Source organism: Protobothrops mucrosquamatus, unplaced genomic scaffold (assembly GCF_001527695.2).
Source record: "Protobothrops mucrosquamatus isolate PMUCROS unplaced genomic scaffold, P.Mucros_1.0 scaffold706, whole genome shotgun sequence".
In the NCBI taxonomy this organism is placed as follows: Eukaryota; Metazoa; Chordata; class Lepidosauria; order Squamata; family Viperidae; genus Protobothrops; species Protobothrops mucrosquamatus.
The window spans coordinates 8432-31542 of NW_015386987.1; the positions used below are offsets into that span (position 1 = coordinate 8432).

The following is a 23111-nucleotide window of genomic DNA, read 5'->3' on the forward strand; positions in this document are numbered from 1 at the left end:
GTAGGGCAAACTTCCACGCCAGCTGCCTTTCTTTCCTCTCGCTTCCCCTCTTTTTAACCTCACACCCTACCTTCTATAAGGGAAGGCAAAAGACTCACTCACCCTCTCGTGAAAGATGGCCTCCATGTTTATGTGTCTCCTACCGCCACCATTGGCTTCCACACCACATGGGCCGACCCAGCCAATCAAGCCATGCTCTGGCTGTGGTGCTCAGGCACCTCATGACTCCTTCTAGAGGAGGCAGACAGCGCCGAAGGGGACTCGCTCACATCGTACCGCCAGCGGGGCATTTTCAAAAACAAATGAGGATAGGAAGGGAAACAATAGGAAAAGAACGCAACTCTGGAAAATCTGTTGAAAAAAGGTGCTAGAAAAATTTACTGGGAGCAAATAAGAAGATGGATATTGGAAATAACAAGACAACAAATTGAATTCAAGCCTGAAATATTTCTACTAGGTATAATTAATCCAAAAATTGAAAAACGTCTCCAATGCATCATTATACATATTATAACGGCGGCACGTATTACATATGCGCAACATTGGAAAAATGAAAACATACCAACAAGTGCAAAGATTATAGGAAAGATTTTAGACTGTGCAGAAATGAACAAACTAACTCTAGAAATGAAAGACAAAGAAATTACTGAATATCACGAGGTATGGGACATGTATTATAGCTGGTTAGAATTAAGGAATAAAAAAGTAAGAGAAGTAATGTAAATAATTGTTAATAAATGTAAGAGATATAGGACATAGTATTGTTAAGGAAAAAGGAAAATGTATTGTGTACTGTGTATTTTGTTTGTTTGAAAAATAAAAAATATATTAAAAGAAAAAAGAAAAAAAAGAAAAAAGGTGCTAGAACTCCGTTTTGGTGCATTCTATGACAAAAAAAGCCCTGCCTGTATCTGTAAATGACTTTGTACGTGTGTGACCACATATCTGATCTTTCAATTCATTGCAGCCCTTGGTTCTAAAAACTTGCTACTATTGTTTTTGCTACTATTTTATAGGGAGAGTTTTGATATATGTTACATACATAGATATATACTACATACATATTGGTTTTGATTAATTATATTTTGGTACCCATGTGGGTCCTTTAAATTCAAGAGAGGACGGAAGAAATTTGTTCTTACACTACTTGTTTAACAAATTAGATTTCTTTCTGTTACTTTGAATATAATCATCTTTAAAACTTTTATCTGACTTTAAGGAGGAAATAGTCTATATCAAGCTGTGTTTGGTTAATCCAACCAAACTGTGTAAATGCTAAGGTTCCTATATCCATCCATCTCTAGTATCATCACATCTATCCACCATCCATCTCCATCCATCCATCCATCTAAAATGAATCTTTTAATGAGATTGTCGGAGCTGTTCAAGGGATACTAGTGAAATAATAATAACAGCTATAGGTTTTGAAATCTACTCAGATTTTCAGATTCTGTTCATACCCTGAGCTTTTACAAGATTAACTTTTCCTTTTCAAATAGCATTAATAGCATTAGGCCTCAATTAATCAGATTTGAAATTTAGAAACAAAGGAAGTATTTTGTCCACATAATCACTGCAGGGTCATACACAGAGTTCTATTATAACCAGCCTTTTTAAACAATTATTTCAAGTCCCCATTTTTTTTTATTTTGGGGGAGGGATGTGTGGGGGAGAGGAGAGCATTAGGCCTCCTCTGTGAAAGAAAGAAACCACTGAAATCTAGGCTTTGCATTTTGTAAATGAGCTTGCTGTCTAACACACTCCTCAGCAAGATAAGGGCAGAATGGCATTTGCTGAAATACTTAGCTATCTCTTCAACAATCCGTCTGGGCTGTGGGCCCCTCGGTAACAGCTTGGCAAATCTGCAAAAGGAATGTGACTATATAGTTTTGCCTGTGGATTGTTGAGTCATTATGGGCTCCAAATTGCACAGCTGATCATTAATCATAGGCCAAGATAGGCAATCGCTTGCAGAAACCTAATGAAAAGGTTCCCAGAATAATGCTTGCTAAATCATGTTTAACATGCAGACTCTGCCTGTGCAGATATGGAAAGGAGGGGAGGGGAGGTAAGAAGGGGCAGGGGAAAAAATAACCTCTCTTTTAGAAAGGAAAACTTCTACTTATCTTTGATGTGCATTCAGTCCTTCCCTCAATAGTCTTTGAGACTGTTATTTAATTTATTTTGGTGCCAAGTCCCCTCACAATGCAAAACCCCAAGCTTGGATCTATGAAGTATGAAGTCTGCGACCAGCAGCAGTAGCAAAACACACACACACATACACATTTCTCTCCCTTACACACACACACACACACACACACAGTCTTTTCTTGTCAGTTCTATGTCATTTGTGCCATTGAACTCAACCAATTTGAAATGCTGACCTCTTCCATAGACAACCGTATTCCCCTTGAGTGAAAGCAAGGGCCAAGGTCTACAAACCACTCAAGCGAGAGATAAAAAGAAAAGAGAAAAGAGTTGACTCGCAAATCAATTTCCACAGGCCACCCCAATGCACATGACATTGGGCTTTCAAGAAAACAGAAAAACTCTGCATGAGATTTATTTATTTATTTTTATATACGTATATCTATTTTGCGAAAGGCTAATTTGGAGTAGGAGTGGGGTGAGATGAACGATGCTGCGGAAAGACTGAAACTGCATATTGCTATTCTTTGCAATGTGGATAAGGCTACTTGCAGCTTTCCTTTCCACCTGTTGTTGTCAGGAACCAGAAAGGAAGCAAATGTCTATGGAGATTCTTAGTCATCCCAAGTCCTGGTTGTCCCAAAGGTGCTTTTCCAAGAGGCAACTGGACTTTCTTGTTTTTCTTGGAAGATGTTTTAAGCGAAATGGCTTTTTTAAAAAAACCCAAGAAAGTCCAGTTGCCTCTTGAAAAAGCACCTTTGGGACAGAAAGGAAGCAGTTGTACAAAATGCTTGAATAGGATTTTGATATAAATGGCAAAAGGTGCTTATCAAGAACAGTAAATACAATGCACAGATGTGGGACCCAGAAAGAAAGAGATTTTGGAGATATAATATATAGGAAGCTTGTTGGCTAATGGGCCAGTTGAACAAGGTCATAGATGGGACCTCCATCAAAATGGTACAGTAAAGGCTGCTTCAGTATCAAATTCTAATCAGTATGTATTCTTGGATCTATGAAGTCTGCAACCAGCAGCTGCTGCAGCATCCCATTAAATTCCCTGTTCTCATGTTCTGATTTTCCCACTGTCAACATTGATTGAGAGCCAGTTTGGTCTAGTAGTTAAGGCACCAGGCTAGAAGCTGGGAGACTGTGAGTTCAAGTACAGCCTTAGCCATGAAAGCCAGTTGGGTAATCTTGAGGCAGTCACTGTCTAAGCCCATCTCAACTCACAAGATTGTTGTTGTGGGGAAAATAGGAGGAAGGAGATGTGGATATGTCCACTGCCTTGAGTTATTTGTAAAAAATAATAAAGGCAGGATCCAAATAAATACAAATAGTCATTCAGTACTCACTGACAATGCCAGATTCATGGAATCATTATGGCTGCTTAACTATTGTCATTTGAAAACAACTTTGTTCCTGTCACTGATATGTGGCAGATATGTGCTGGAGCTACTAAACACATTACAAGTATAATCTGAGCAAAAAATGGCAATCAAATGTTTAATTCCTCTTTTGCTCTAATAATGTTATTTAGAACAATTTATTTATTTCTTAAAACACTATTGCTTTCTCGGAGGACCTTGGAGCCTTGAAGAACCATGCCACTTTTTCAGTATGGAACAGATACCTCTTTCAAAAGGGAGGAAATAGTGAACTTCAACAAAGTTGATGGGGAAGTTATTAAGGCGGGCAAGGGACAAATGTTCTTATCCCACTGAATGGAAAAAAGTTAATAATCCGATGTCTTACCCTATTAATTCTTCCAGAAGCTATCATTTACTAGGAATCTCATCATGGGTACTAGTGGACTAGACCTGCTAAGTCATCTTCTCTTCAAACAATGAATTAACCTATCTCTAATTGCTGAAGACATTAGCATCTGTTTCTAGTGATTTCTCCATTGCTTCAATGTTCCAATAATCTATTTATACCTGTAAAGAACATATTATGAGGTTATCAGCATTAGATTTGGATGGGATTGGAGTGGCTGTTGCCAGTTCTTAGTGTAAAGAACTGAAGTGATTTCATAGTACATAGTCTTTCAAATTTAGCAATATCTTTAAAAGGTGCTGGTCAGTGGTAGCACTGTACTATCCCTCTTCAGATGGTCCACCAACCACTCATCATCTGCTTGCTGAAGCATTAGAACACTACGCAGGATAGACAAAGTTTGGAAATAGTCAATGGGGAAAGTGACCTCAGCTGGCAGATACATTTTAGGCCAGAAATCAGAGGGCAAATAGGAAATCCTGAAGACAGAGTACAAATCATTACTTCCTAATGTCATTATAATGAAGGGTTCGCCATTTCAAAATCTTGAAAGGAGGCTCCTGTAGAAATTCCTGCTTTGACCCTGCCCCCAATAGAATAGCATCAAAGAAAAGAGAGGGCACATATGCTGCTATGGGCCCATAATGACAGTTCCTGATGTCTTACAGCCAATCCCAACTTTTAAAAGTTCCTGAAGTACATAAAATAAAACACAAATCAGAAATAGCCTTTCAGTTATTAGAAAGAAATAGGTACTCTTCAAACATCCAAGCATATTGCAATATGTTATAGAATTGAGAAGTTGTAGTTTTCAATATATGATCAGGCAGAATTGGGATACCCCAGGTCTCTTCCAACTAATATTGTCTGTTGGGAAACAGTATGCATTTTTGTTGCAGCACTTGTTCTCTGGAACAGCACAACCTAGAGATCCCTGAGCTCCCACCAATGTTTAAGTCTTTGAAGATTTGGCCATTCCTCCGGGATTCCCTTGAATTCCTTTGGATTAGAATGGTGGCTCAGCCTCCTATAGGATATTATCTAGTTGAGATATTGTCTTTTCTGGACATCCAATTTGTTTTTGTTTTTTATTGTTTTTATTATCCTTTAATTTTGGAGTGTTACTTAGTTGTGTGACCTTCTAAATTTAATAAATGAATTAATAAAGTTCTGCCTATAATAACATATAACTTATTATTAAAGTTATTAAAGAAAATCACTGAATTCACTATGATTTCTGAGTAGATACTTGTAGCTCACATTACAGTGATTACCAGGTCCATTTGTGAGGACTGAAGTGTTGTCTGAATATTTTACATGACAAGTTGTATCAAAATTGCACGCATGGTTCTCTAAACTACCTATCTGGCTAGGGGCCTCGCACAATAACATTTTAGATGCTAGACATAAATTTGTGTGCTTGTGTGTAATTTTCAATTTAAACATACTGCTCCAATGTTTTCAGCATTGGCAACATGAACAGGTAAATTGCAAATGTGTATACTTGAGCATGGAGATGTTAATATTTAATCATAGTTATCAAGCAAGATAGTTTTGTTTGCATGTTTAAAATGTACATTTCATCTAATGCAAATTCTGTTCAGACCACTTGTGAACTTCATACACAATGCATATTTCTATATATACATTCACTTTCAGTAAACACATTTCCATATACACCTCTCATACATTTCAGTACTAAATTGAATTTTCAAATATATTCCTCTACACTAAGTTTCTGTGTACTTTCCTATAGCAAGTGTTGTTTTACAATTTTATTTCAATTGCAAATTGCATTACAAAATACAAAGAAGTACATATTTTTGTGCATGTGGATATTGGGTATACAATATCCAAAACTGGGTTGTTTATGCAGAATATTGTCATGCAGAGTATTTCTCAGCCATCCTTCATGAATGTAGAGTTCCATTCAAAGTAGCCATTGGCTTACTGAAATGTTGATCTGAAGTGGACTTGGCTTTAGAGATCTTGGACCTCATACTTATTTTATTTATTTAAAAAGTTTATTAAGAAAGTTTTATTTATTAAGAAAGCCCAATACAAAACTAAATAAACTCTCACCCCATCCCCACCCCGGTGGCAACAACCAAACCAACCATTTGATTGAGCAAAGGTGGCACAGTGGTTAGAATGCAGTATTGCAAGCTAACTCTGCTGACTGCCAGCAGTTCAATTCTGACCAGATTAAGGCTGACTCAGTCTTCTGAGGTTGATAAAATGAGGACCCAGATTGTTTGGGACAATATGCTGACTCTGTAAACTGCTTGGAGATGGCTGTAAAACACTATGAAGTGGAATATAAGTCTAAGTACTATTGCTATGGATGGTCTCCATATTACCCTGGGGTCCCCAGGCCCATTGGCAAAACCATTGTCTTCAGAGGCTTTAGAAAGGTGTCAAGGTGTGTACCAGTCTTATTTCTGCAGGGATGATGTTCCACAGGGAGGGAGCCACCACGGAGAAGGTATTTCTTCTTGGTCCCAATAGGTGGATTTCCTTAAGAGAAGGGACCTGTAACATACCCTAATTCCCTGCTCTGGGGTCAGGTAGATATAGCTGGGAAAAGATGGTCCTTCAAATAACTTGATCTCAGACTACATAGGACTTTAAAGATGATAACCAGCAACTTGAATTGGACCAAGAAACACACTGGCAACCAATGCAGCTCCAGCAGGAGAGCTGACATGTGCAAATCTAGACTTGCAAAAAATCATGCAAACTGCCATATTTTGAACCAACTGAAAGTTCCAGATACTTTTCAAGAATAGTCATTACAGCAGTCAAAATGGGATTTGACTAAGGCATGGTAATTAAGAGCAGGACTTTTTGGTCCAGGAAAGGGCTGGTGCACAACCCACAGTTATGGAAAGATCCTCCTTCTCCTTCTGCTCATATATATGTTCTTCCATCTAAATATTGCCTTTTTTGCTCATTAATATTCCATATCGGTGGAGGACATCTCCCTGCTGACCTCTAAGTAAGCTGAAGAATGGAGATTCATTGAGGATGCCTGTTTAGCTCATCCAAGTTTCTTCCAATTGGCAGACATTAGAGTTACAATTACACTGAGACTTTTATAGACCAACTGTGATTTTTAAAATATGGACTTTAAAGTACTTCTTGTGGACAATCCGATACAAAATAAATGGGGGAGAAAGAAGAATATAATGGGGGGGGGGCAACTGCAGTTGATGGTTAAGTCCAGATTGTCTTCTACTTGCTACAACAATCCTCTTCAGAATGCAGAAAGTGAAATTTAACATTTGCTTCCCTTCAGTCTCCAGACAAAATGGAAGTTAACGTGCAGCAGAAGATATTAGATATTAGAAGAATATTCTAATGATATTAGAAGAGTTGATATGTAGAAGAAATTGATATTAATGATTATAATCTCTGTACATTAGTTTATACAGAACTAGTCCGGTAAGGAGAAGGGCGGGATACAAATCAAATTAAATAAATAAAATAAATAAAAAAATAATTTTGATAGGTTCCTATTCCCAAAGACTTACAATTTAAAACTGACTGACAAAATGAATACAATTAGATAAGAAGGATATGATATTACAATGAAATATATGTTATTCATGACAGCAGAGTACTGAAACATAAAAATATTCTAATGTCCTTTGCAAAAGGTGATTTTGAAAGAGAAACAGAGATGGTTACACAAAGATATCCAGAGAGGTCATTCCACACATTTAAGGGAAATATGTGAAGATTTAAACATTATAAAGGAAGAATAAATATCATAGATTGAATAGTATTTATAGGTAGGGCATATTTTCCTTTTTAACCTTCTTTCTCTACTATTTTATATTTTATATTGGACTCTGATTTTATTTAGGTACAGCTTTGTGAATGGCATATATTATATTACTTCCAGCTATCCCAGTGTAAGCACTTGTCTGGATTAGAGACATCACTGAGAGTATCTCAGATTTAATCCCTATGTTAGCCAGAATATGATAGAATAATCTGAGAGTCAAATAGATTAGACAGTGAGATTAAGTAGCATCATTGGCCAGAATAGGACTACCCTAAAGTAAGATTAGAAGGCCAAGTATCATCCTGGAACCTATATATGTATAGGAGTAACTAACAAAATAAGAATGCCAAACAGTCAGATAGGAGCAAGAGAAAGCTGTATTGACTTGACCAACTTCTCAGCCAGTTTTCATACCACAGAACAATTCCTAAAATACCTGGTTAGCGTGATCAAGCTTGGAAAGTGGGCCACTGAAATCTGGACACTGATAGCCTACCTTAACTGATAGGCTGATGGGCTACCTTAGCTGGTTCCAAATTCCTGGATAATACCCAGATGACAATAAATCAGTTTTCTTTATCTCATTGTTTGTGCCTGGTGATGGTTGTCTGGATTTTGCAATCCTGATAGGCTAATACTGTGGTAATATAGGTATCATGGTCTTGATTTTGCGCAGAGATTGGGGGTCAATCTGTTTTCCAAAGCACCAGCAAGCAAGACAAGAAATGATGGATGGAAACTGATCAAGGAGAGAAGCAACCTGGAATTAAGGAGAAATTCCCTAACAGTGAGAACAATCAACCAGTGGAATGGCTTGCTTTCAGAAGTTGTGGTTGTTCCATCAGTGGAGGCTTTTAAGAAGAGGCTGGACAGCCATTTGTCTGAAATGATATAGGGTCTCCTGCTTGAGCAGTGGGTTGACTAGAAGACCTCCAAGGTCCCTTCCTACTATGATGATGATGATGATGATGATGATCTATAGGTTACCCAGGCTCCTAAATACTCATTTGGTTTACCACTTCCCTTGTCTGAAGGTCTTCTTTACAAAATCAAAATGGGCCTTACTTTCTGGGATGTTTATAAATCCTAGATTTTTATCTGCTGTTTTAATTTTTAATATCAACATCCGAAGTTTAAAATAACTTGCTTTTTAAAATATTATATTTCATATTGATGGCAATTTTTTTGTTGTTGTTATTTATCCAAGAATCAATTAAGGCAATCTAAAACAAAAGTCTGCCATTATTTTAAACACAACAATGTTACTAAGGTCTATCTACTCGCATATGTAGTATTTTTCCTTCCCCCCCCCCCAATTCTGGCCTTTATATATCTGCAGGGGTGAAGGTGTGATTTGCTATGGCAGTTTTCACTTCCAGCATGCTTGACAGGCAGGGAAAGGAAGGCGTTAATGATTTCTGACAGGCGACCCGTAATTGTTGCAGCTTTTCTTCTTGGCTCTTTCTGTGACTTAGGCGAGACCAGCATAACAAAATGCTCCTGCATTGAAATGGGTGTCTTCTTTTCCAGGGAGGAAAGAGGAGCAGCATTATTCATGAAGAATTTCCAGCATTTTTGCTTTGTCTTTAACTCACCTCGGCGATGGATCAGTGGCTGAGCTGGCAGTTGGACAAGGAACCTGAACTGTTTTACTCGGTTAAAAAAAAGCACCAGGCAGGTGTTGGGGGAAGGTATTGGAAAAGTCAACAGGGCGCTCCCATACAGGTGAAAAAGAGACAGGGCTTCTGTGGCATGGTCAAGGTTATTCCTTGATATATATTTTTTTCACCCTTTCTCTTTGATGGATGCCCTGGAAATAGGTCATCAAGTGGAACAAGAGGAAAATTTATCTCTGGACTTATTTAAAGGATGGGTAAAAAAAAGGAAGTCCCTGCGGATTTCACAGGTAGTCCTGAACTTACAACCACAATTGAGCCCAAAATTTATGTTGCTAAGTGAAAAACTTGTTAAGTGAATTTTGTCCCATTTTACAACTTTTCTTGCCACATTTGTTAAGTGAATCACTGCAGTTGTTAAATTAGTATCACGGTTAAGTGAATCTGGCTTCCCCATTGATTCTGCTTGTCAGAAGGTTGGAAAGGGTGATTACATGACCCCAGGACAATGCAGCAATCATTGAGTGACCGACCTTGGGAGTCAGTTGTCAAGGATCCTAATGTAAATCACGTGACCATGGGGATGCTGCAATGGTTACAAGTGTGAAAAGTGGTCATAAGTCACTTTTTTCAGTGCCATTGTAACTTTGAACGGTCACTAAATGAACTGTCGAGGATTACCTTACTCCACTAGTCATTGCTGACTATAGAGGGTGCTGTTCTTCTCCATTTCAAATGATGGGTAAGCTCCATTAAACCCAATGGGACAATTTTGAGAAGGCACCTATAGCTTTGTTCTATAAAACTGCATTCCTGGCTGGGTTCAAATGTCATGACAAACCATAACAGATTTCGTTTGGTTTTTCCTTACTGTGTTGTACAAATACTTCTATTGTGATTTACTCAACAAACCATGCTTAAAGCAAGAACTATATATAAAGATATTATTAGGGGAATGTACCTCATTGAATACAGAGTAAATGGTTTGCAAATAAATCTGCACAGAATTACCCAATGAACGCTAATATATATCAAAACCTAAGAATATGTCAAGGATTCTCCTTAATATGTCTACTTGCATACATCCACATATATAGGATTGATATTGCTATTAAACATATTCCTATTTCTCCTGTTGGAGTCATTAAGATTACAATATGAGGATTAGGTATATGATTAATAACCAAATTCAATGCTTTTAACCTTCCCTGAATCAATCCTTAATACATTTTCTCCTACCCAAATGATATGAAAGGGAAAATATCAGAGAAAACTTAGCCCACCATTATAGAATGGCTTTTTTTACCACCTATCAAAATATTCTGCTGTAATAACTTAGCACCACTCATTTTCTGGAATTTAATTTTTATGGGCATATTAAATTAGACAATCTAAATATTGAACTGTCCCCGTGAAGAATGGATAATAGTCTATAGTTTGGATTTGACCATACAACCTATTTGCACTGCATATTCTGGGTTGCTAAACATGATAGTCATTATTAACCACCCAAAAATTACACAGTACATTTCAAAAATCCAAAATACAAACCACTCTTTAAGTGATGTAGAAAGGCCCCCCAAAAAAAGAAACTGCAAAGAAAGATCTTTGGACATGGACTTTAACACCATCATTTTGTTTCCTTCCTGCCATTATCTTCCTTTTATGTAAAACTGTCTTGCACTAAGCCAAGTTTCTTTAACCTTGGATTCTTGAATAAACAGCAATTGGCTAGACTCACAAAACATGTTAGATCAGAAGCCATGGATGACTAATCTCATAGTGGCACAGTTCACACTGCTCAGATACATAATTGAAGCCTATTAAACCAGCCGTGTTTTAGTCCAACTACAGATTGTTGATCAAACTATAGTGACCTAGTTCACACATAACATGAAATCACAAACCTCAATGGCTGGGTTGAAGCAATGCAAAACCGGAACAAAACTAAGCATATTAAGGCCCTGTACTCCACTGAATTATCCTAAACAGCTGTCAAGACTTTAAGTCAGACTTTCCTGACTCTTCCAAAATGTAAACTAGACAGGACTAGTTTCAAAGCCTCCTCCCTTTCATGTCCCAGAGAAACTACACTTCACCAGCGCCATCTCTTACAAGATTTTCTCTCCCGCGCGCCTAAAGTGGCCAGATTCAGATAGGCTAAAACGAATCTGTCTGAACCTGAAATAGTTTTTTTTTGTCTCCGAAGCCTCCAGGAGCAGCAATTGCCTCGGAATCAGAAGCGCCTTTGCTATCCACCATTGCCTGCACTGCATTACGTCCGGTTTACTCTTTCTTTGCAACCCCAACCCTTCCTTCCTCCATCCCGCAATCATCACTCCTTAGGACGGTTCCTCCCGCCTCCCTGCTTCCCCGCCCTCCCCCCCCGCCCCCCCCGGCTTCCTTTTCATCGCCGGGTAAACGGAGCGCCTCTTCAGGGCGCTGTTATCTCAGGAGCAGCGCCTAGGCTGCGCGGGAGGGCTCTCGGCGCACGCGACGACAGGAGACGCATGCCTGCAGCCAATCAGCGTCGAGAGCGGAACTGGGATGCTATATCGCTTGAATAAATCATTAAGCCCGACACGCGCTCCCTCCGCTTCGGCGGGCCCTGCGGCACGGTTCGCTTTCCAGCTGCGGAGGCTGAGCAGTGACCAGCGCGTGATGCGGCTCAGGATAAGAAAGCAGGCTTCCGCCTTCCTGCCTTCCTTCCTTCCTTTCACAAAGGAAAGCGGGCTAACAGTGCGGGGGTTGGATTCCGCGCCTAGAAAAGCTTCCCCCTCTTTTTGCACTGTCCTATAATATCCAGCCGCGATAGGGGGACCTCGAAGCGAATTCTTAAAGGCGGCCCTAGGTACCATAAGGCAAAAGAGAGGTGGCACTGGATTTGGAGATATCCTGCAAGGGCAAGCAAACCGTGTTAAATAACCACGGATTTTACAGATCCGTGGTTATTTATTGCATTTCTTCCTACGATGTATAGTTCCGCTTTCTGGCCATAAGCCACTCAGCATATAGTGCGGTTGTGTGGTGTGTGTCAAGGAAAAGAAGAGAAGGCTCTTGCTCTTGCAAGGGTAACTGTTGACCATCAATCAGTAACCCTAATCCTAACCTATTGGGGGAGGTACAAAACAGACAAAATAATTAGAGATAAACGGTGCACAAAATTCACTGATGGCAAAAAACTTTTGGTGGGCAAAAAAAAGAAAAAGAGCTACAGAAAAATTCCAACTTGAGTAGCAGACTTCCACTTTTTTGTGGGTCAACCAAATGGCACAAAAAAGTGCACAAAGATTGTCTTCCTCAATGCATAGTTACCAAAAGTACTGTGGGGGGAGGATTGTAGATGCTTGCAGGATTTTCCACTTTAGGGTGAAATGTCCTTGTCTGGCCTTTGGTACGTGGCACTTTTGACCAAGAATTGGAGAGAGGACACTTAATATTCTTCAAAGGTGAACATCCTACTCATTTGTTATTGACAGGGTGACCATTTTCTGGTTTTGCTATCATCCCTTTCCAGTATGTCATTAGCCAATAAGGAATCCATGATCAGAGTCCTACAGTGAATTGACTTTACCCTAGCTTCCCTAAGCTAATGTCTCTATCCATAAGGTTCCATACCTCATCTGGACAAACTTCTACAAATAAAATAAAGAAACAAATGGAAGAGTCAAAAGCAAAATCTGCCCAAAGATAAAGAAGAGAGATCCTGCCATGATAATGGAATTTGCTGTGGTGTTATATAACTGAAACTGACTAATGGCTAGGCCAGGGGTCTTCAAACTTGGCCCTTTTATGACTTGTGGACTTCAACTCCCAGAATTCCTCAGCCAGGCATGCTGGCTGAAGAATTCTGGGAGTTGAAGTCCACAAGTCATAAAAGGGCCAAGTTTGAAGACCCCTGGGCTAGGCAGTCAGCTCTTCAAGGAGAGAAGGGAAAGGACACGATTGAAGCAGCAATTGTAAAGAAACTAGGACATAGGCAACAAAAGTTTGATCCTTCTTTATATGGGGGGGAGAGATGAGTTGCTGTAGAGGAAAGAGTGAATAGTGTTGAGGGACAGGAGGAAGAGATTCTACCAAGGCAATGGTCATATACTGTAAGGGGATTGAGCTGGGCCAAGAAGATAGCATGAGAAAATGTCTCAAGCAATCCCTCCCTAGTTCACACGAAAATAAAGTGAGGGAGAGGGAGGCACATTCAGACTTGCCAGATTCTGTTAATATATCTGTTACAATAAAAGTCATCATGACTTGTATGGGATTGGTCTATTCAGCTTGTTGGATTGACAGTTGCTGAATCTAAAATCTAAAAATTCCTACAGATGGCATTCCACAATACTGTTAAAATAGAAGAGCCTGATATGCCCCTTTTCTTTCATAAAGATTTCATACATTGTGGAAATTTAAAAAGATGTTGGTGTCAAAATAGAATGGAAATAGATGACAAGCATGAAAGGAACTCAGGAAACAGATTATGAATGGAGCCTAGTCTTCCAACATTTCCTAATCATACTTGATCTTGATCCCAAGATGATAGATTTGAAGCTGAGGTAGAATAGTGGAGAAAATGCTAACCAGTAGTGGCAACTGTAGGTTGCTTACTCATAAGAGGTCTCATAAGAGGAGGAACACAGTGCTGTTGGATTAAAAGGGAAACTTGGCCCAAAGGTCCTTTTCCAAAAGGCAACTGGACTTTCTTGGTTATTTTTCTTTGAAAACATTTTGCTTCTCATTCAAGAAGCTTGTTCAGTTTTGAACTGAATTAGCAGCTTCTTGGATGAGAAGCAAAATGTTTTCAAAGAAAATAACCAAGAAAGTCTAGTTGCCTTTTGGAAAAGTGCCTTTAGGACAACCATGACTGGGAAGATTAAGAATCTCTACAGACAAGGGAAGCTTAGGTTATAGAGTACGATTGTGTTGTGATACACGTCAAATGGAAACTGGTGTCAAATGCTTGGGAGATGTCAAGCTTGATCAGCTGTTATAGAGAAAAGAAATAACTAGGAATCATGCATTCATAATAAAGATGGAAGGATTAAACGAAGGGGGAAGATGGGAAGTGTATAAACTTTTCATTTTTCATAATTGTTGCTCTTTTCAATCCAATTGGCTCTACTGTTAATATTGCACCATTTTGTCCATGCACCCCTCCCCCATGAAAAGGGATTTCCAAATGGTGTCAGTCTCAAATATGTGTTGAAAAGAGAGGATGTTCCTTGGTTTAGTGGTGAAACTTGAAACTGGGTTTAAATAGTTTTTGGACCTTTCTCTTTAGGTGCTTATGTTTAATATACCTGTATAGATCACCAATCTTCCATATTTGGAGGCCTTCCTAACCATTATTATTTTTTGCCATAGGTTCTCAAAAAAACCTGGGATTCCTTTAATATCAACTGTTGTGGGCATTTCTTTTTATATGTAAATCCTGTTGTACTCCTATCTCTCTGGCCACATGTACTCACTCACTCAACAAACATACACAAATACAAATACACACAGTATTGACTAGGTTAATTTTTTGTTAATATAAAGCCTATATCTCATAACTGATGGTACAGTATATGAGCTACAGGCCACTGGGGAAAATATGAATGTGAAGAAGAATGTTTACAATCCATTTATTTATTTACAAAAGACATACAAGAGGATAAAGAGATTAAATTTGAATTATGAAATATTTTGGGCAAATATGGGGTTGAAGTTTGATTGCTGAATATGATCGGAACAGTATACATGAAAGCAAAGCACGCATGAGAATATATGAAATGCTTAGCAAACAGTCTTGCATTGATCATGGAATAAGGCCAAGATGCGTGAATTTATGGATAAAATGTAAGGAGTGCTTGTTATGATATTAGAGGTGTGCTGATTGGGAGTATGAATGTACTTTGGTATACAGATGATTCTGTGTTGTTGACTGATTATTGGAGAGATTTGCAGCAAATGTTAGATAGATATTATATGATGCAAACAAGGTATATGGATCAGAAAACTGATCTTTTGGATTGACATTTTATTGAATCTCAAAATTCTTACAGATGGGACTTTGAGAGAGAGATTTATTTAGTGTAATGTCATATATTGTATGTTTTGCTGTAAGCTAGTTAGAGTCAGATAACTGAAATAGCAAAATGTTCATAATAAACAGTTACATAACAGTAAAAATTAAGGCAAGTAGCTTGAATTTGTATATTTTGTCGTGAAGGTTACTAAAAGTAGGGAAACTGAGAAATTTTAATAATGCAAATAGAGGTAGAAAGGTCTGTTTTGAGAAAGAAATTATTTTCAGAACAAGAGAAAATAGCACGTTTTTGTCCACCTTTATTTAGAATTGAGTATTTCTCTTTCAAACAGAAAAAGTTGGGAAGTTTAAAAAACAAAGCAGGCTGAAATGTACCATAAGGATGGTATGGATTTTCAAGGATAAAAAAATGTGGAGAGGTATAATGCATGACCTTATTGTAAGCATGTTTTGCCTCTGATTCTTTTTCTTACATCTTTAATTTCTTTGGCTTATTATTTCTTGCTCCGTTTCTATGCTCTACATAGGATTGCTTATTCCAAAAGGAACATCACGATGAGTATTCAGCCATGGATGCTAGCCCATTGTAATGTGCACCCTGATCTTGCATGTTGATAGCTGTTTTTTCTTCTTTTGCCTGTCTGAGCCCATCAGCTCCTCTCTAGCCAAGGCATCTCTGCAGACACCCTCCAGTTGCTTCTGTGAAACCTTGCAGCCTCTTGGTCTTCCTGCAGCCATGTTTTGTTTCTGCATTTTAAACAGGGCTTACTGAACTGATCAGTAATTGTTTATTATAAAGGGCTGAAAAACATAGCTGAGATGTATTTGCAAAAGGCTTTGTCAGATTCTGCCTTCCCATTTTACATCTAAACATCTAAAATGTCCACCTGCGTTTCTAGTGAATTGACCTGGTCCTCACCCATCTCACTCCATAAGGGTAACTTGAAAACTTAATCATGCAATTAAAGGGGTTTATAAATGCTGAATCCAACATGTCAGAGCTCCTGAGTAGCTTTCCTCCTAACACAAGAAAAGACTATTGTTGTGCTTAAATGCTCAGAGATTTACCTCACTCCTTCTTGGTCCCTTCTTCCTCTTTCCAGGAAAGTGATGTGATCCCTTCAGAGGAGAAAATCTACATGTTTCTGTCTTGAACTTTGTTATAAGCAGTGAAAGAACTTCATTTCTCTCTCGAGGAAGCATCATTTGCAGATCTGATTTGGGGTGTGTGTGGTGGGGGGAGGGATAGAGAGAGAATAAAATAAAATAAACAGTACAACATTGGTCCACATATGGAAATGTTAACTTGGCCCTTTAAATCAAAATAAGCAGGATTCTTACCCATAGCTATTAATTATGGCTAAATTCAGTTTGAAAAGCTATCATGGCACCAGTGTAAAAATAAATATTTTTTTAAAAGTCTATTTGAGAGAGAGAGAGAGAGAGAGAGAGAGAGAGAGAGAGAGAAATCAGACTTAGGAAAGTGGGGAAAACAGGAAAGTGGGTGGGTGATAACCGTTGCTATTTTCATAATCAAACAGTGGTTCCAAGATCAAATTCAACAATGAATATTTGTACTCCACTAAAGGGTGCCGGGATGCTTTCTGCTTGCTTTCCCATTCCCTCCAAGCAGCATATTAATGGGGAGAAGAGAGAATCATGGGGGAAAGGGGTGGGGGGAGGGAAAGAGGCTAAATGTATGGAAATGCAATGCTAGCAAATTAAATAAAATTCCTCTGTAGCCTATGCCTGAAGAATTTCTGCTTGATTTGCTGTTCGTTTTGAGCAAGCTGGGTTTCAAAGACAGAGGTGGCTGCCTACTTTCAGCAATTTGATTTTCATTGGATAGGATGCTTGTTTCATAGGATGCACACCACTTAGTGTGGTGGGACGCGCAAACTGAATTGGAAAGCCACGCTGGAGGAGCTGAGCACGAAAGCAGGAGGGGGGGAAGGGGGAGAGGGTAGCAGTAGTGGGGAATGAGCCTGAGATAGATTCTAGTCACGTCTTTACTAACTGACAAGGAGGCTAGCCAAAAAAGGAGTGAGAGAGAAGGCCCCAATTTCTTTTTGAGTCTTGGTAATTGGGTACTTTTACACACAGATCACGCTGTTGAGAGAACATAAAAGCTGGAAAGATCAATTACTTAAATCTAAGGTAGGCAATTCTCTTTCGTTGCTTTTTTTTTGTTTCATTTTTTCCATCACTGACACATACCTCCAGCAATTTTATGTACAGTGCCTTATAAAAGCAATTATATATTAATAGCCATTATGCCCCTCTCCTCACAAGCCCCTTAATTTCCTCCCAGCCCAATCTGACCCATCCACAACACCCTGTTTTATCAGGAGGTGGTCAAATTCGAAAGACTTGTAGATGCAGGAAAGAGCCCCCTCTCTGTTGGGATCCATTCTCTGGAGAAAATTTTGAAATGTCCAGTGGTTACAATGAAGGACAATGGAAGAGGCCGACAGGCAGGCCTCTCTTGATTTAACAGACATTTGCAAAATAGAAAGGCAAAAAAATACCAGCATAATATAGGAGCTTTTTGTATAGAAATCCTATATATGGCTATTTAGAAGTGACATGCCACCCAAATATTTGCCTTTTCTGTACAGGTTTGTTTAATCAATGGCAGAACAGTATACAACAACCAGGAAGACTTCATTTTAAATGAAACAAAAGTTTATTACCAAACTAATTTGTATAAAATGTTGTTACACATGACTTTTGTGAGTTTATAATAAAACACAATGGAAAGGCCATAGAAGAGTGTTTCCCCTTCTTTTTTCTTTTTTCTTCAAAAGGCAGCAGCTTGTAAAATAAATAGCTACCATTTTGTGTTTGGACAATAGCTGCATAAAGTTTGTTCATTTTGAACATTGTTTATTAATACATTAGCAAACTTTCTATAAAAAAGTAAGACACATTGGTGCTAAAGTACATTTGGAGGCATTCCCAAGTCCTTTACAAAACCCCATAACAAAAACATGGCAGTTGTAAGGTCATATTGTCTACACATCTAGATAGGAAGAGGTAATAAGCATCACATATCTTTAAAAAAGTTATCAAGATATACATATTTTATACCATTTGTACAAAAAAAAGGCTATAAATTTCTCTGGCTCTTATATACAAAAATAGCTTAATATATTCCCCAAGTTGGTTAGGCTTGATACAAATAGAATTTTTTTATATAATAAAAAGATTGCAAGAAAAAAATGGAAGCATTTTATAGTGGCAATGTTAGTGGGAAAGTAGACAAAGATTGGAGAAGACATATTTAAGAGGATTCTTTGAGTAGAGCGTAGTTTGGAGTTTCCACAGCTTCACAAGCATTAGGCAACTAGGATGGCAGGCCTTTTTCACACACATTTCAAAATAAATTTACTGAATTTAGTAAATGTGCTTAATATTGGTCTGACCACATATAATAATTATATTTGAATGAATTCTGTTACTTCTTGACACATATAATTAGATTGTGTTTCAACTTATGGTCAGAAAGTAGTGAAAATGTTTTTGGAAAGGGGGAAGAGGCAATACTGTGTTTCAGTAACAAGGGAAGCTCCTGGTTCTGTTGAAGATTTACGAATAGGCAGTAGTGAAATAGGCAGTATAATTTAACTTTGGGGGTAAAGAATAGGTAGATAGATGTTTTCACATTACAACCCTCCCTTTTGCTTCTGGGTCCATAGTCTGTAGCCTGATTTTACATGTTTACTTGCAAGTAAGCCCCACTTTCAGTAAGTGTATAAGAGATTGAAGCATTGGTCTTCAATTCTATGCATACGTATTGGGAATAGTAAGTCCTATTCAGCTCAGTGGGTTTTATTTCCTAGTAAATGCCCACAGACCTGGGCTGTATGTCTCTTTAAACAGCTGGAGTGCAAAGGCAGAATTTGGGAGTGCTTCAGGTTTTGTGGAGAGGAAGTTTAATTCCTTCTGTGCTTCAGTGTCTTGGCTTTCCTTTCCACAATGAAAGGGAAAAATAGTGGTAGTAAGATGGAATGATTTTTCAGGAAGTCCTGTGCAATATAAGGAAAGAGAAAAGAAAGCATTGTTAACATATGACCCAAATGGAAAACAGCAATCCTCAAAACAGTTGACTTTTGAATGACAGGTTGCTATTCCACAAAGCAAAACAAGTCTAATTTCTGAATATGTGTATATGTGATTGCACTCTACTTGCACATTTGGATTTAACTTAATACTACCAAGTAAATCATCTGAGGTTGTTATACAATTTTCAGTATATTCAGTGACAACCATTCCCAATTAACAATTGTGTCCTAGAATGTGCAGTCATATGTATCTATTCTGAAAGACTTGGAGATGATTATATATAAAAAATACATACAGTACTTGTAGCTTTAGTCTGTAGAATTAAACACATCTCATAGGAAGTCAGTCCTATTAAATATACGCATTTAATTGCACTAAATATAGGACTGTTTAATTAGTCTTTCTGAGCTTGTCTTCCATGGTGACTCTCAAAAGAATGTGCACCCAACCCCTAGACAATCTTCCAGTCAGGCACTGATGAGGCTCAGGATTTAAATGACATGACACGGGAAATCTATTTATGGTGATAGATATGACCTGTGTGACATGACATGACGTAAGTTGTCTACTTATGACCATGGATGTTCCTGCTAATTGTTACAGGATGGGTGTCGTCCCCTATCAGTCACAATTGGAAATAATTTCCTTTGGGTGTTTGTATCACAAAACTATGGGCCCTGTTACCTGGAAATGTTGACTTTCTTCCAGATAAATGCTTTTGGATTATAATGCCAGCAAACAGAAACTCAGGTATGATAGCTTATAATGTCTTCTAATTGATCTTTACACTTGTTTATTTAGGTGAGACACTTTAGGGTGGGATGAATGCAAGGAAACATACAACATCAGTCTAAGGGGAGAGTGGAATCCAGCTACTTGAGAAAAGCCCTCTGCCTTACTGAGATTCTCAGTAAGTATAGAAACTATTTTTCCAGAGCTACTACAATTATTTTTCTTATCTAGAGAGTCAGATTTTACAAACCCATTTATGCCAGGGCTGTTTTACTGATGGGTATTATTAAAGTCACTCAAGCTACTACAGGAGTATTTAGCGGTCTGCAGCAGCCTCACATGCAAATACTGTAAAGCTACATCCCCCCCTCCCACTTGTCACTTGGGAATCTAAGCAAGCTCTTTAATTTTGACAAAGTCACCCCATTGTCAGTTAAACCATTCACTCTTCCTTATTGCCATCAACTGAAAAATGGACCACAGAGTCAGTCGGGCCTCTCAGTTCTCATTGGCTGCGTGCACAGAACAGCTTAATGAGGTCAGTTAAAAAATTAATGGCTGCTCTCGCTCAACATGTCAAGCTTGGTTAATGTTAAGCTGGGGTTTTGTTTTGCCACTTAAGCATCTTCTGCAAAGCAGCCATTTGCTTTGATTTGTGGTTATTATGACAGCCCCTGTCAAGAACTAGGTTAAGACTGTTGTGGGACTGGAAATGGGATGTAGTTCTCATATTCCCCAAACCCCCATAGCTGCCTTTGGAGTCTTCTGCCGTGTTCCTTATGCTAAAGCGGGGGTCTCCAACCTTGGCGACTTTAAGACTTGTGGACTTCAACTCCCAGAATTCCTCAGCCAGCCAAGCTGGCTGAGGAATTCTGGGAGTTGAAGTCCACAAGTCTTAAAGTCGCCAAGGTTGAGGACCTCTGTGCTAAAGTCACTCGGCTGGGTTTTTAAAACGCCCTTCTTCAGAGCAGCAAGTGCTGCCTCCTTCTTCTTCTTCCTCCTCCTCCTCCTCTCCATGCGCACCAGGGGCCACGCGGCTGCCACCACCCCCCCCATCTCCCCTCTGTGCCTGGAATCCCCGCCCGAGAAGCCACGCTAAGCCAAACCCACCTGCTGCCTAGTCAAAGGCGGCGAGGGCCACCAGGGCCTCTCAGAACCAGTTGGTGAAATCCAGCAGTTCCTGCTCTTCGGGGCTGAGCGGGTCGTAGGACCCTTCGTCCGAGGAGTACGAGGAGACAGGCGAGCCTGCCATCGAGTTCATGTCGTTGGGGTAATTGGGGGAAATGGTGGGCGAGAGGACGCCGGCCTGGAAGGCGGCGCTGACGGCGTCGTGCTCGTCGAGCAGCTGCTGCAGGGCTCGGATGTACTCGACGGCCGAGCGCAGCGTCTCCACTTTGCTCATCTTCTTGTTGGCCGCGCCGTTGGGGACGTGCTCGCGGAGAGTGGCGAAGCCCAGGTTGACGAGCTTGACGCGGTTCCTCTCGCGCTCGTTCCGCCGCGCCACCGCCGCCGGCTGCTGCTGAGGGAGGCTGTAGCCGAAGCCGCTGAAGTTGAGGCGTCTCTTGCAGCGCATCAACTCCGGCGACGCCGAGCGCTGCCGCTTGACCTGCTGCTGAGGCGGCTGCTGCTGCTGCTGCTGCTTCGGCGCAGCCGCAGCAGACGCTTTGGCGACGCCCGGAGAGGGCTGGTTCTGTTGGCTGCCCGCCGCCGGGCTCAGCTGCTGCTGCTGCTGCTGCGCGCTGTGTGAAGCGGCTACTGCGGCGGCCGCAGCGGCGGCGGCCGCGAAGAAGCAGGCGGGCTGGAGGAACGGCGGGGGAGGCGGAGGATGGCTGGCGCTGCTGTCCATCTTGGCAGGGCTGCCGCTGGCCATTGGGCGGCCGCACGGAGGAGGCAAGGCGCGCGGCGGGGCTCGCGGCGTTTGCTGGCCTTAGGCGCGAGGGAGGTAGAAGAAGTGAATCGGGAAGGGAAAGGGGGGGGGGAAGGCTTGCAGAAGGTAGAAAGCAAGCAAGCGAGCGAGCTCCGACGGCCCCGCTTGCTTTCCCTCCTCCCCTTTCTTTGCAATCGAAGGAGGCTCGTGGCGCTCGCGTGTGTGCAGCCTGCTTGGCCAAAGCTCTTTTGCCAAAAAAAGGACCAGAGATTGTCTCTCTTATAAGGGATGGCCGAAGCTCCGCTTACCGTCTCTCACCCCCCCCCCCGCTCTTCTTTTCACACTTCACTCCCCCCCCCCTACGCTCGCGCCTCCTCCTCCTCCGGCTCCCTCTCAGTCTCCTCACACCCACCCTGCACCTTGCGCCTTCCACGCTCCCGGCTTTTACAGTGAGTGGCAGTGAGCGGAAGAGAGTTGCCGCCTTTTCATTGAGGGGAGGGTGGGGTGGGGGTGAGGAAGGACTGGATAGACGGGTGGCGAGGAAAGCGTCCCCCCATCCGCCCCGCGCGCGCGCGCGTGCACAGGCGGAGACCCCGGCGAAACCCCCTGCACACGCGTTGGGCCGGGCTCCGCCCCTTCTTCTCCCCTCCACCTCTCCCCCTTCCAAGGTTTGTTGTTGCAAGTGCGTGCGCCCGGCGCGTGCCGTTGGCCCAGCCGCTGAATAAACAATTGGGCTGGACCACAGCTTGGGATGGGGGAAGGATGGGGCCCGCACGGATCAGCGAGCGCCGATTGGTCGACCGTAGAAGTAGGCGGCAATGGGACGGGTGTGTGTGTGTGGAGAAGGAGGGGTGGAGGAAAGGTAGCCGGGAAGGATGCGGGACGCCCGGCGCTCGAGCAGAGGGGCAGGCTATCCAAGGGACGGGGAGTCTCTGCCCGAGGGGTCCGGACCCTTTCTCGTGCTTCTAGGCCTGGGTGGAGGGAGACGACGGCGCCTCTTTAGAAGCAGCTACTGCTTCGAATGTAAGAAAAAAAGCCAGCTGGGTGGCCCAAGGCGGCGGACGGGCTGCCGGGAACAGCGCAACGAGTGGAAGG

The 23111-nt window shown here is 40.9% G+C and overlaps 1 protein-coding gene across 1 annotated transcript; it reads right to left on the reverse strand.

Annotated features, from left to right (window-relative positions):
* Positions 1-21299: 21299 nt before the first annotated feature.
* On the reverse strand, positions 21300-22019 carry ASCL1 (achaete-scute family bHLH transcription factor 1). Its single transcript, XM_015818243.1, has one exon. It carries the CDS (start codon positions 22017-22019, stop codon positions 21300-21302), a length of 720 nt encoding a protein of 239 aa, XP_015673729.1.
* Positions 22020-23111: the final 1092 nt, after the last annotated feature.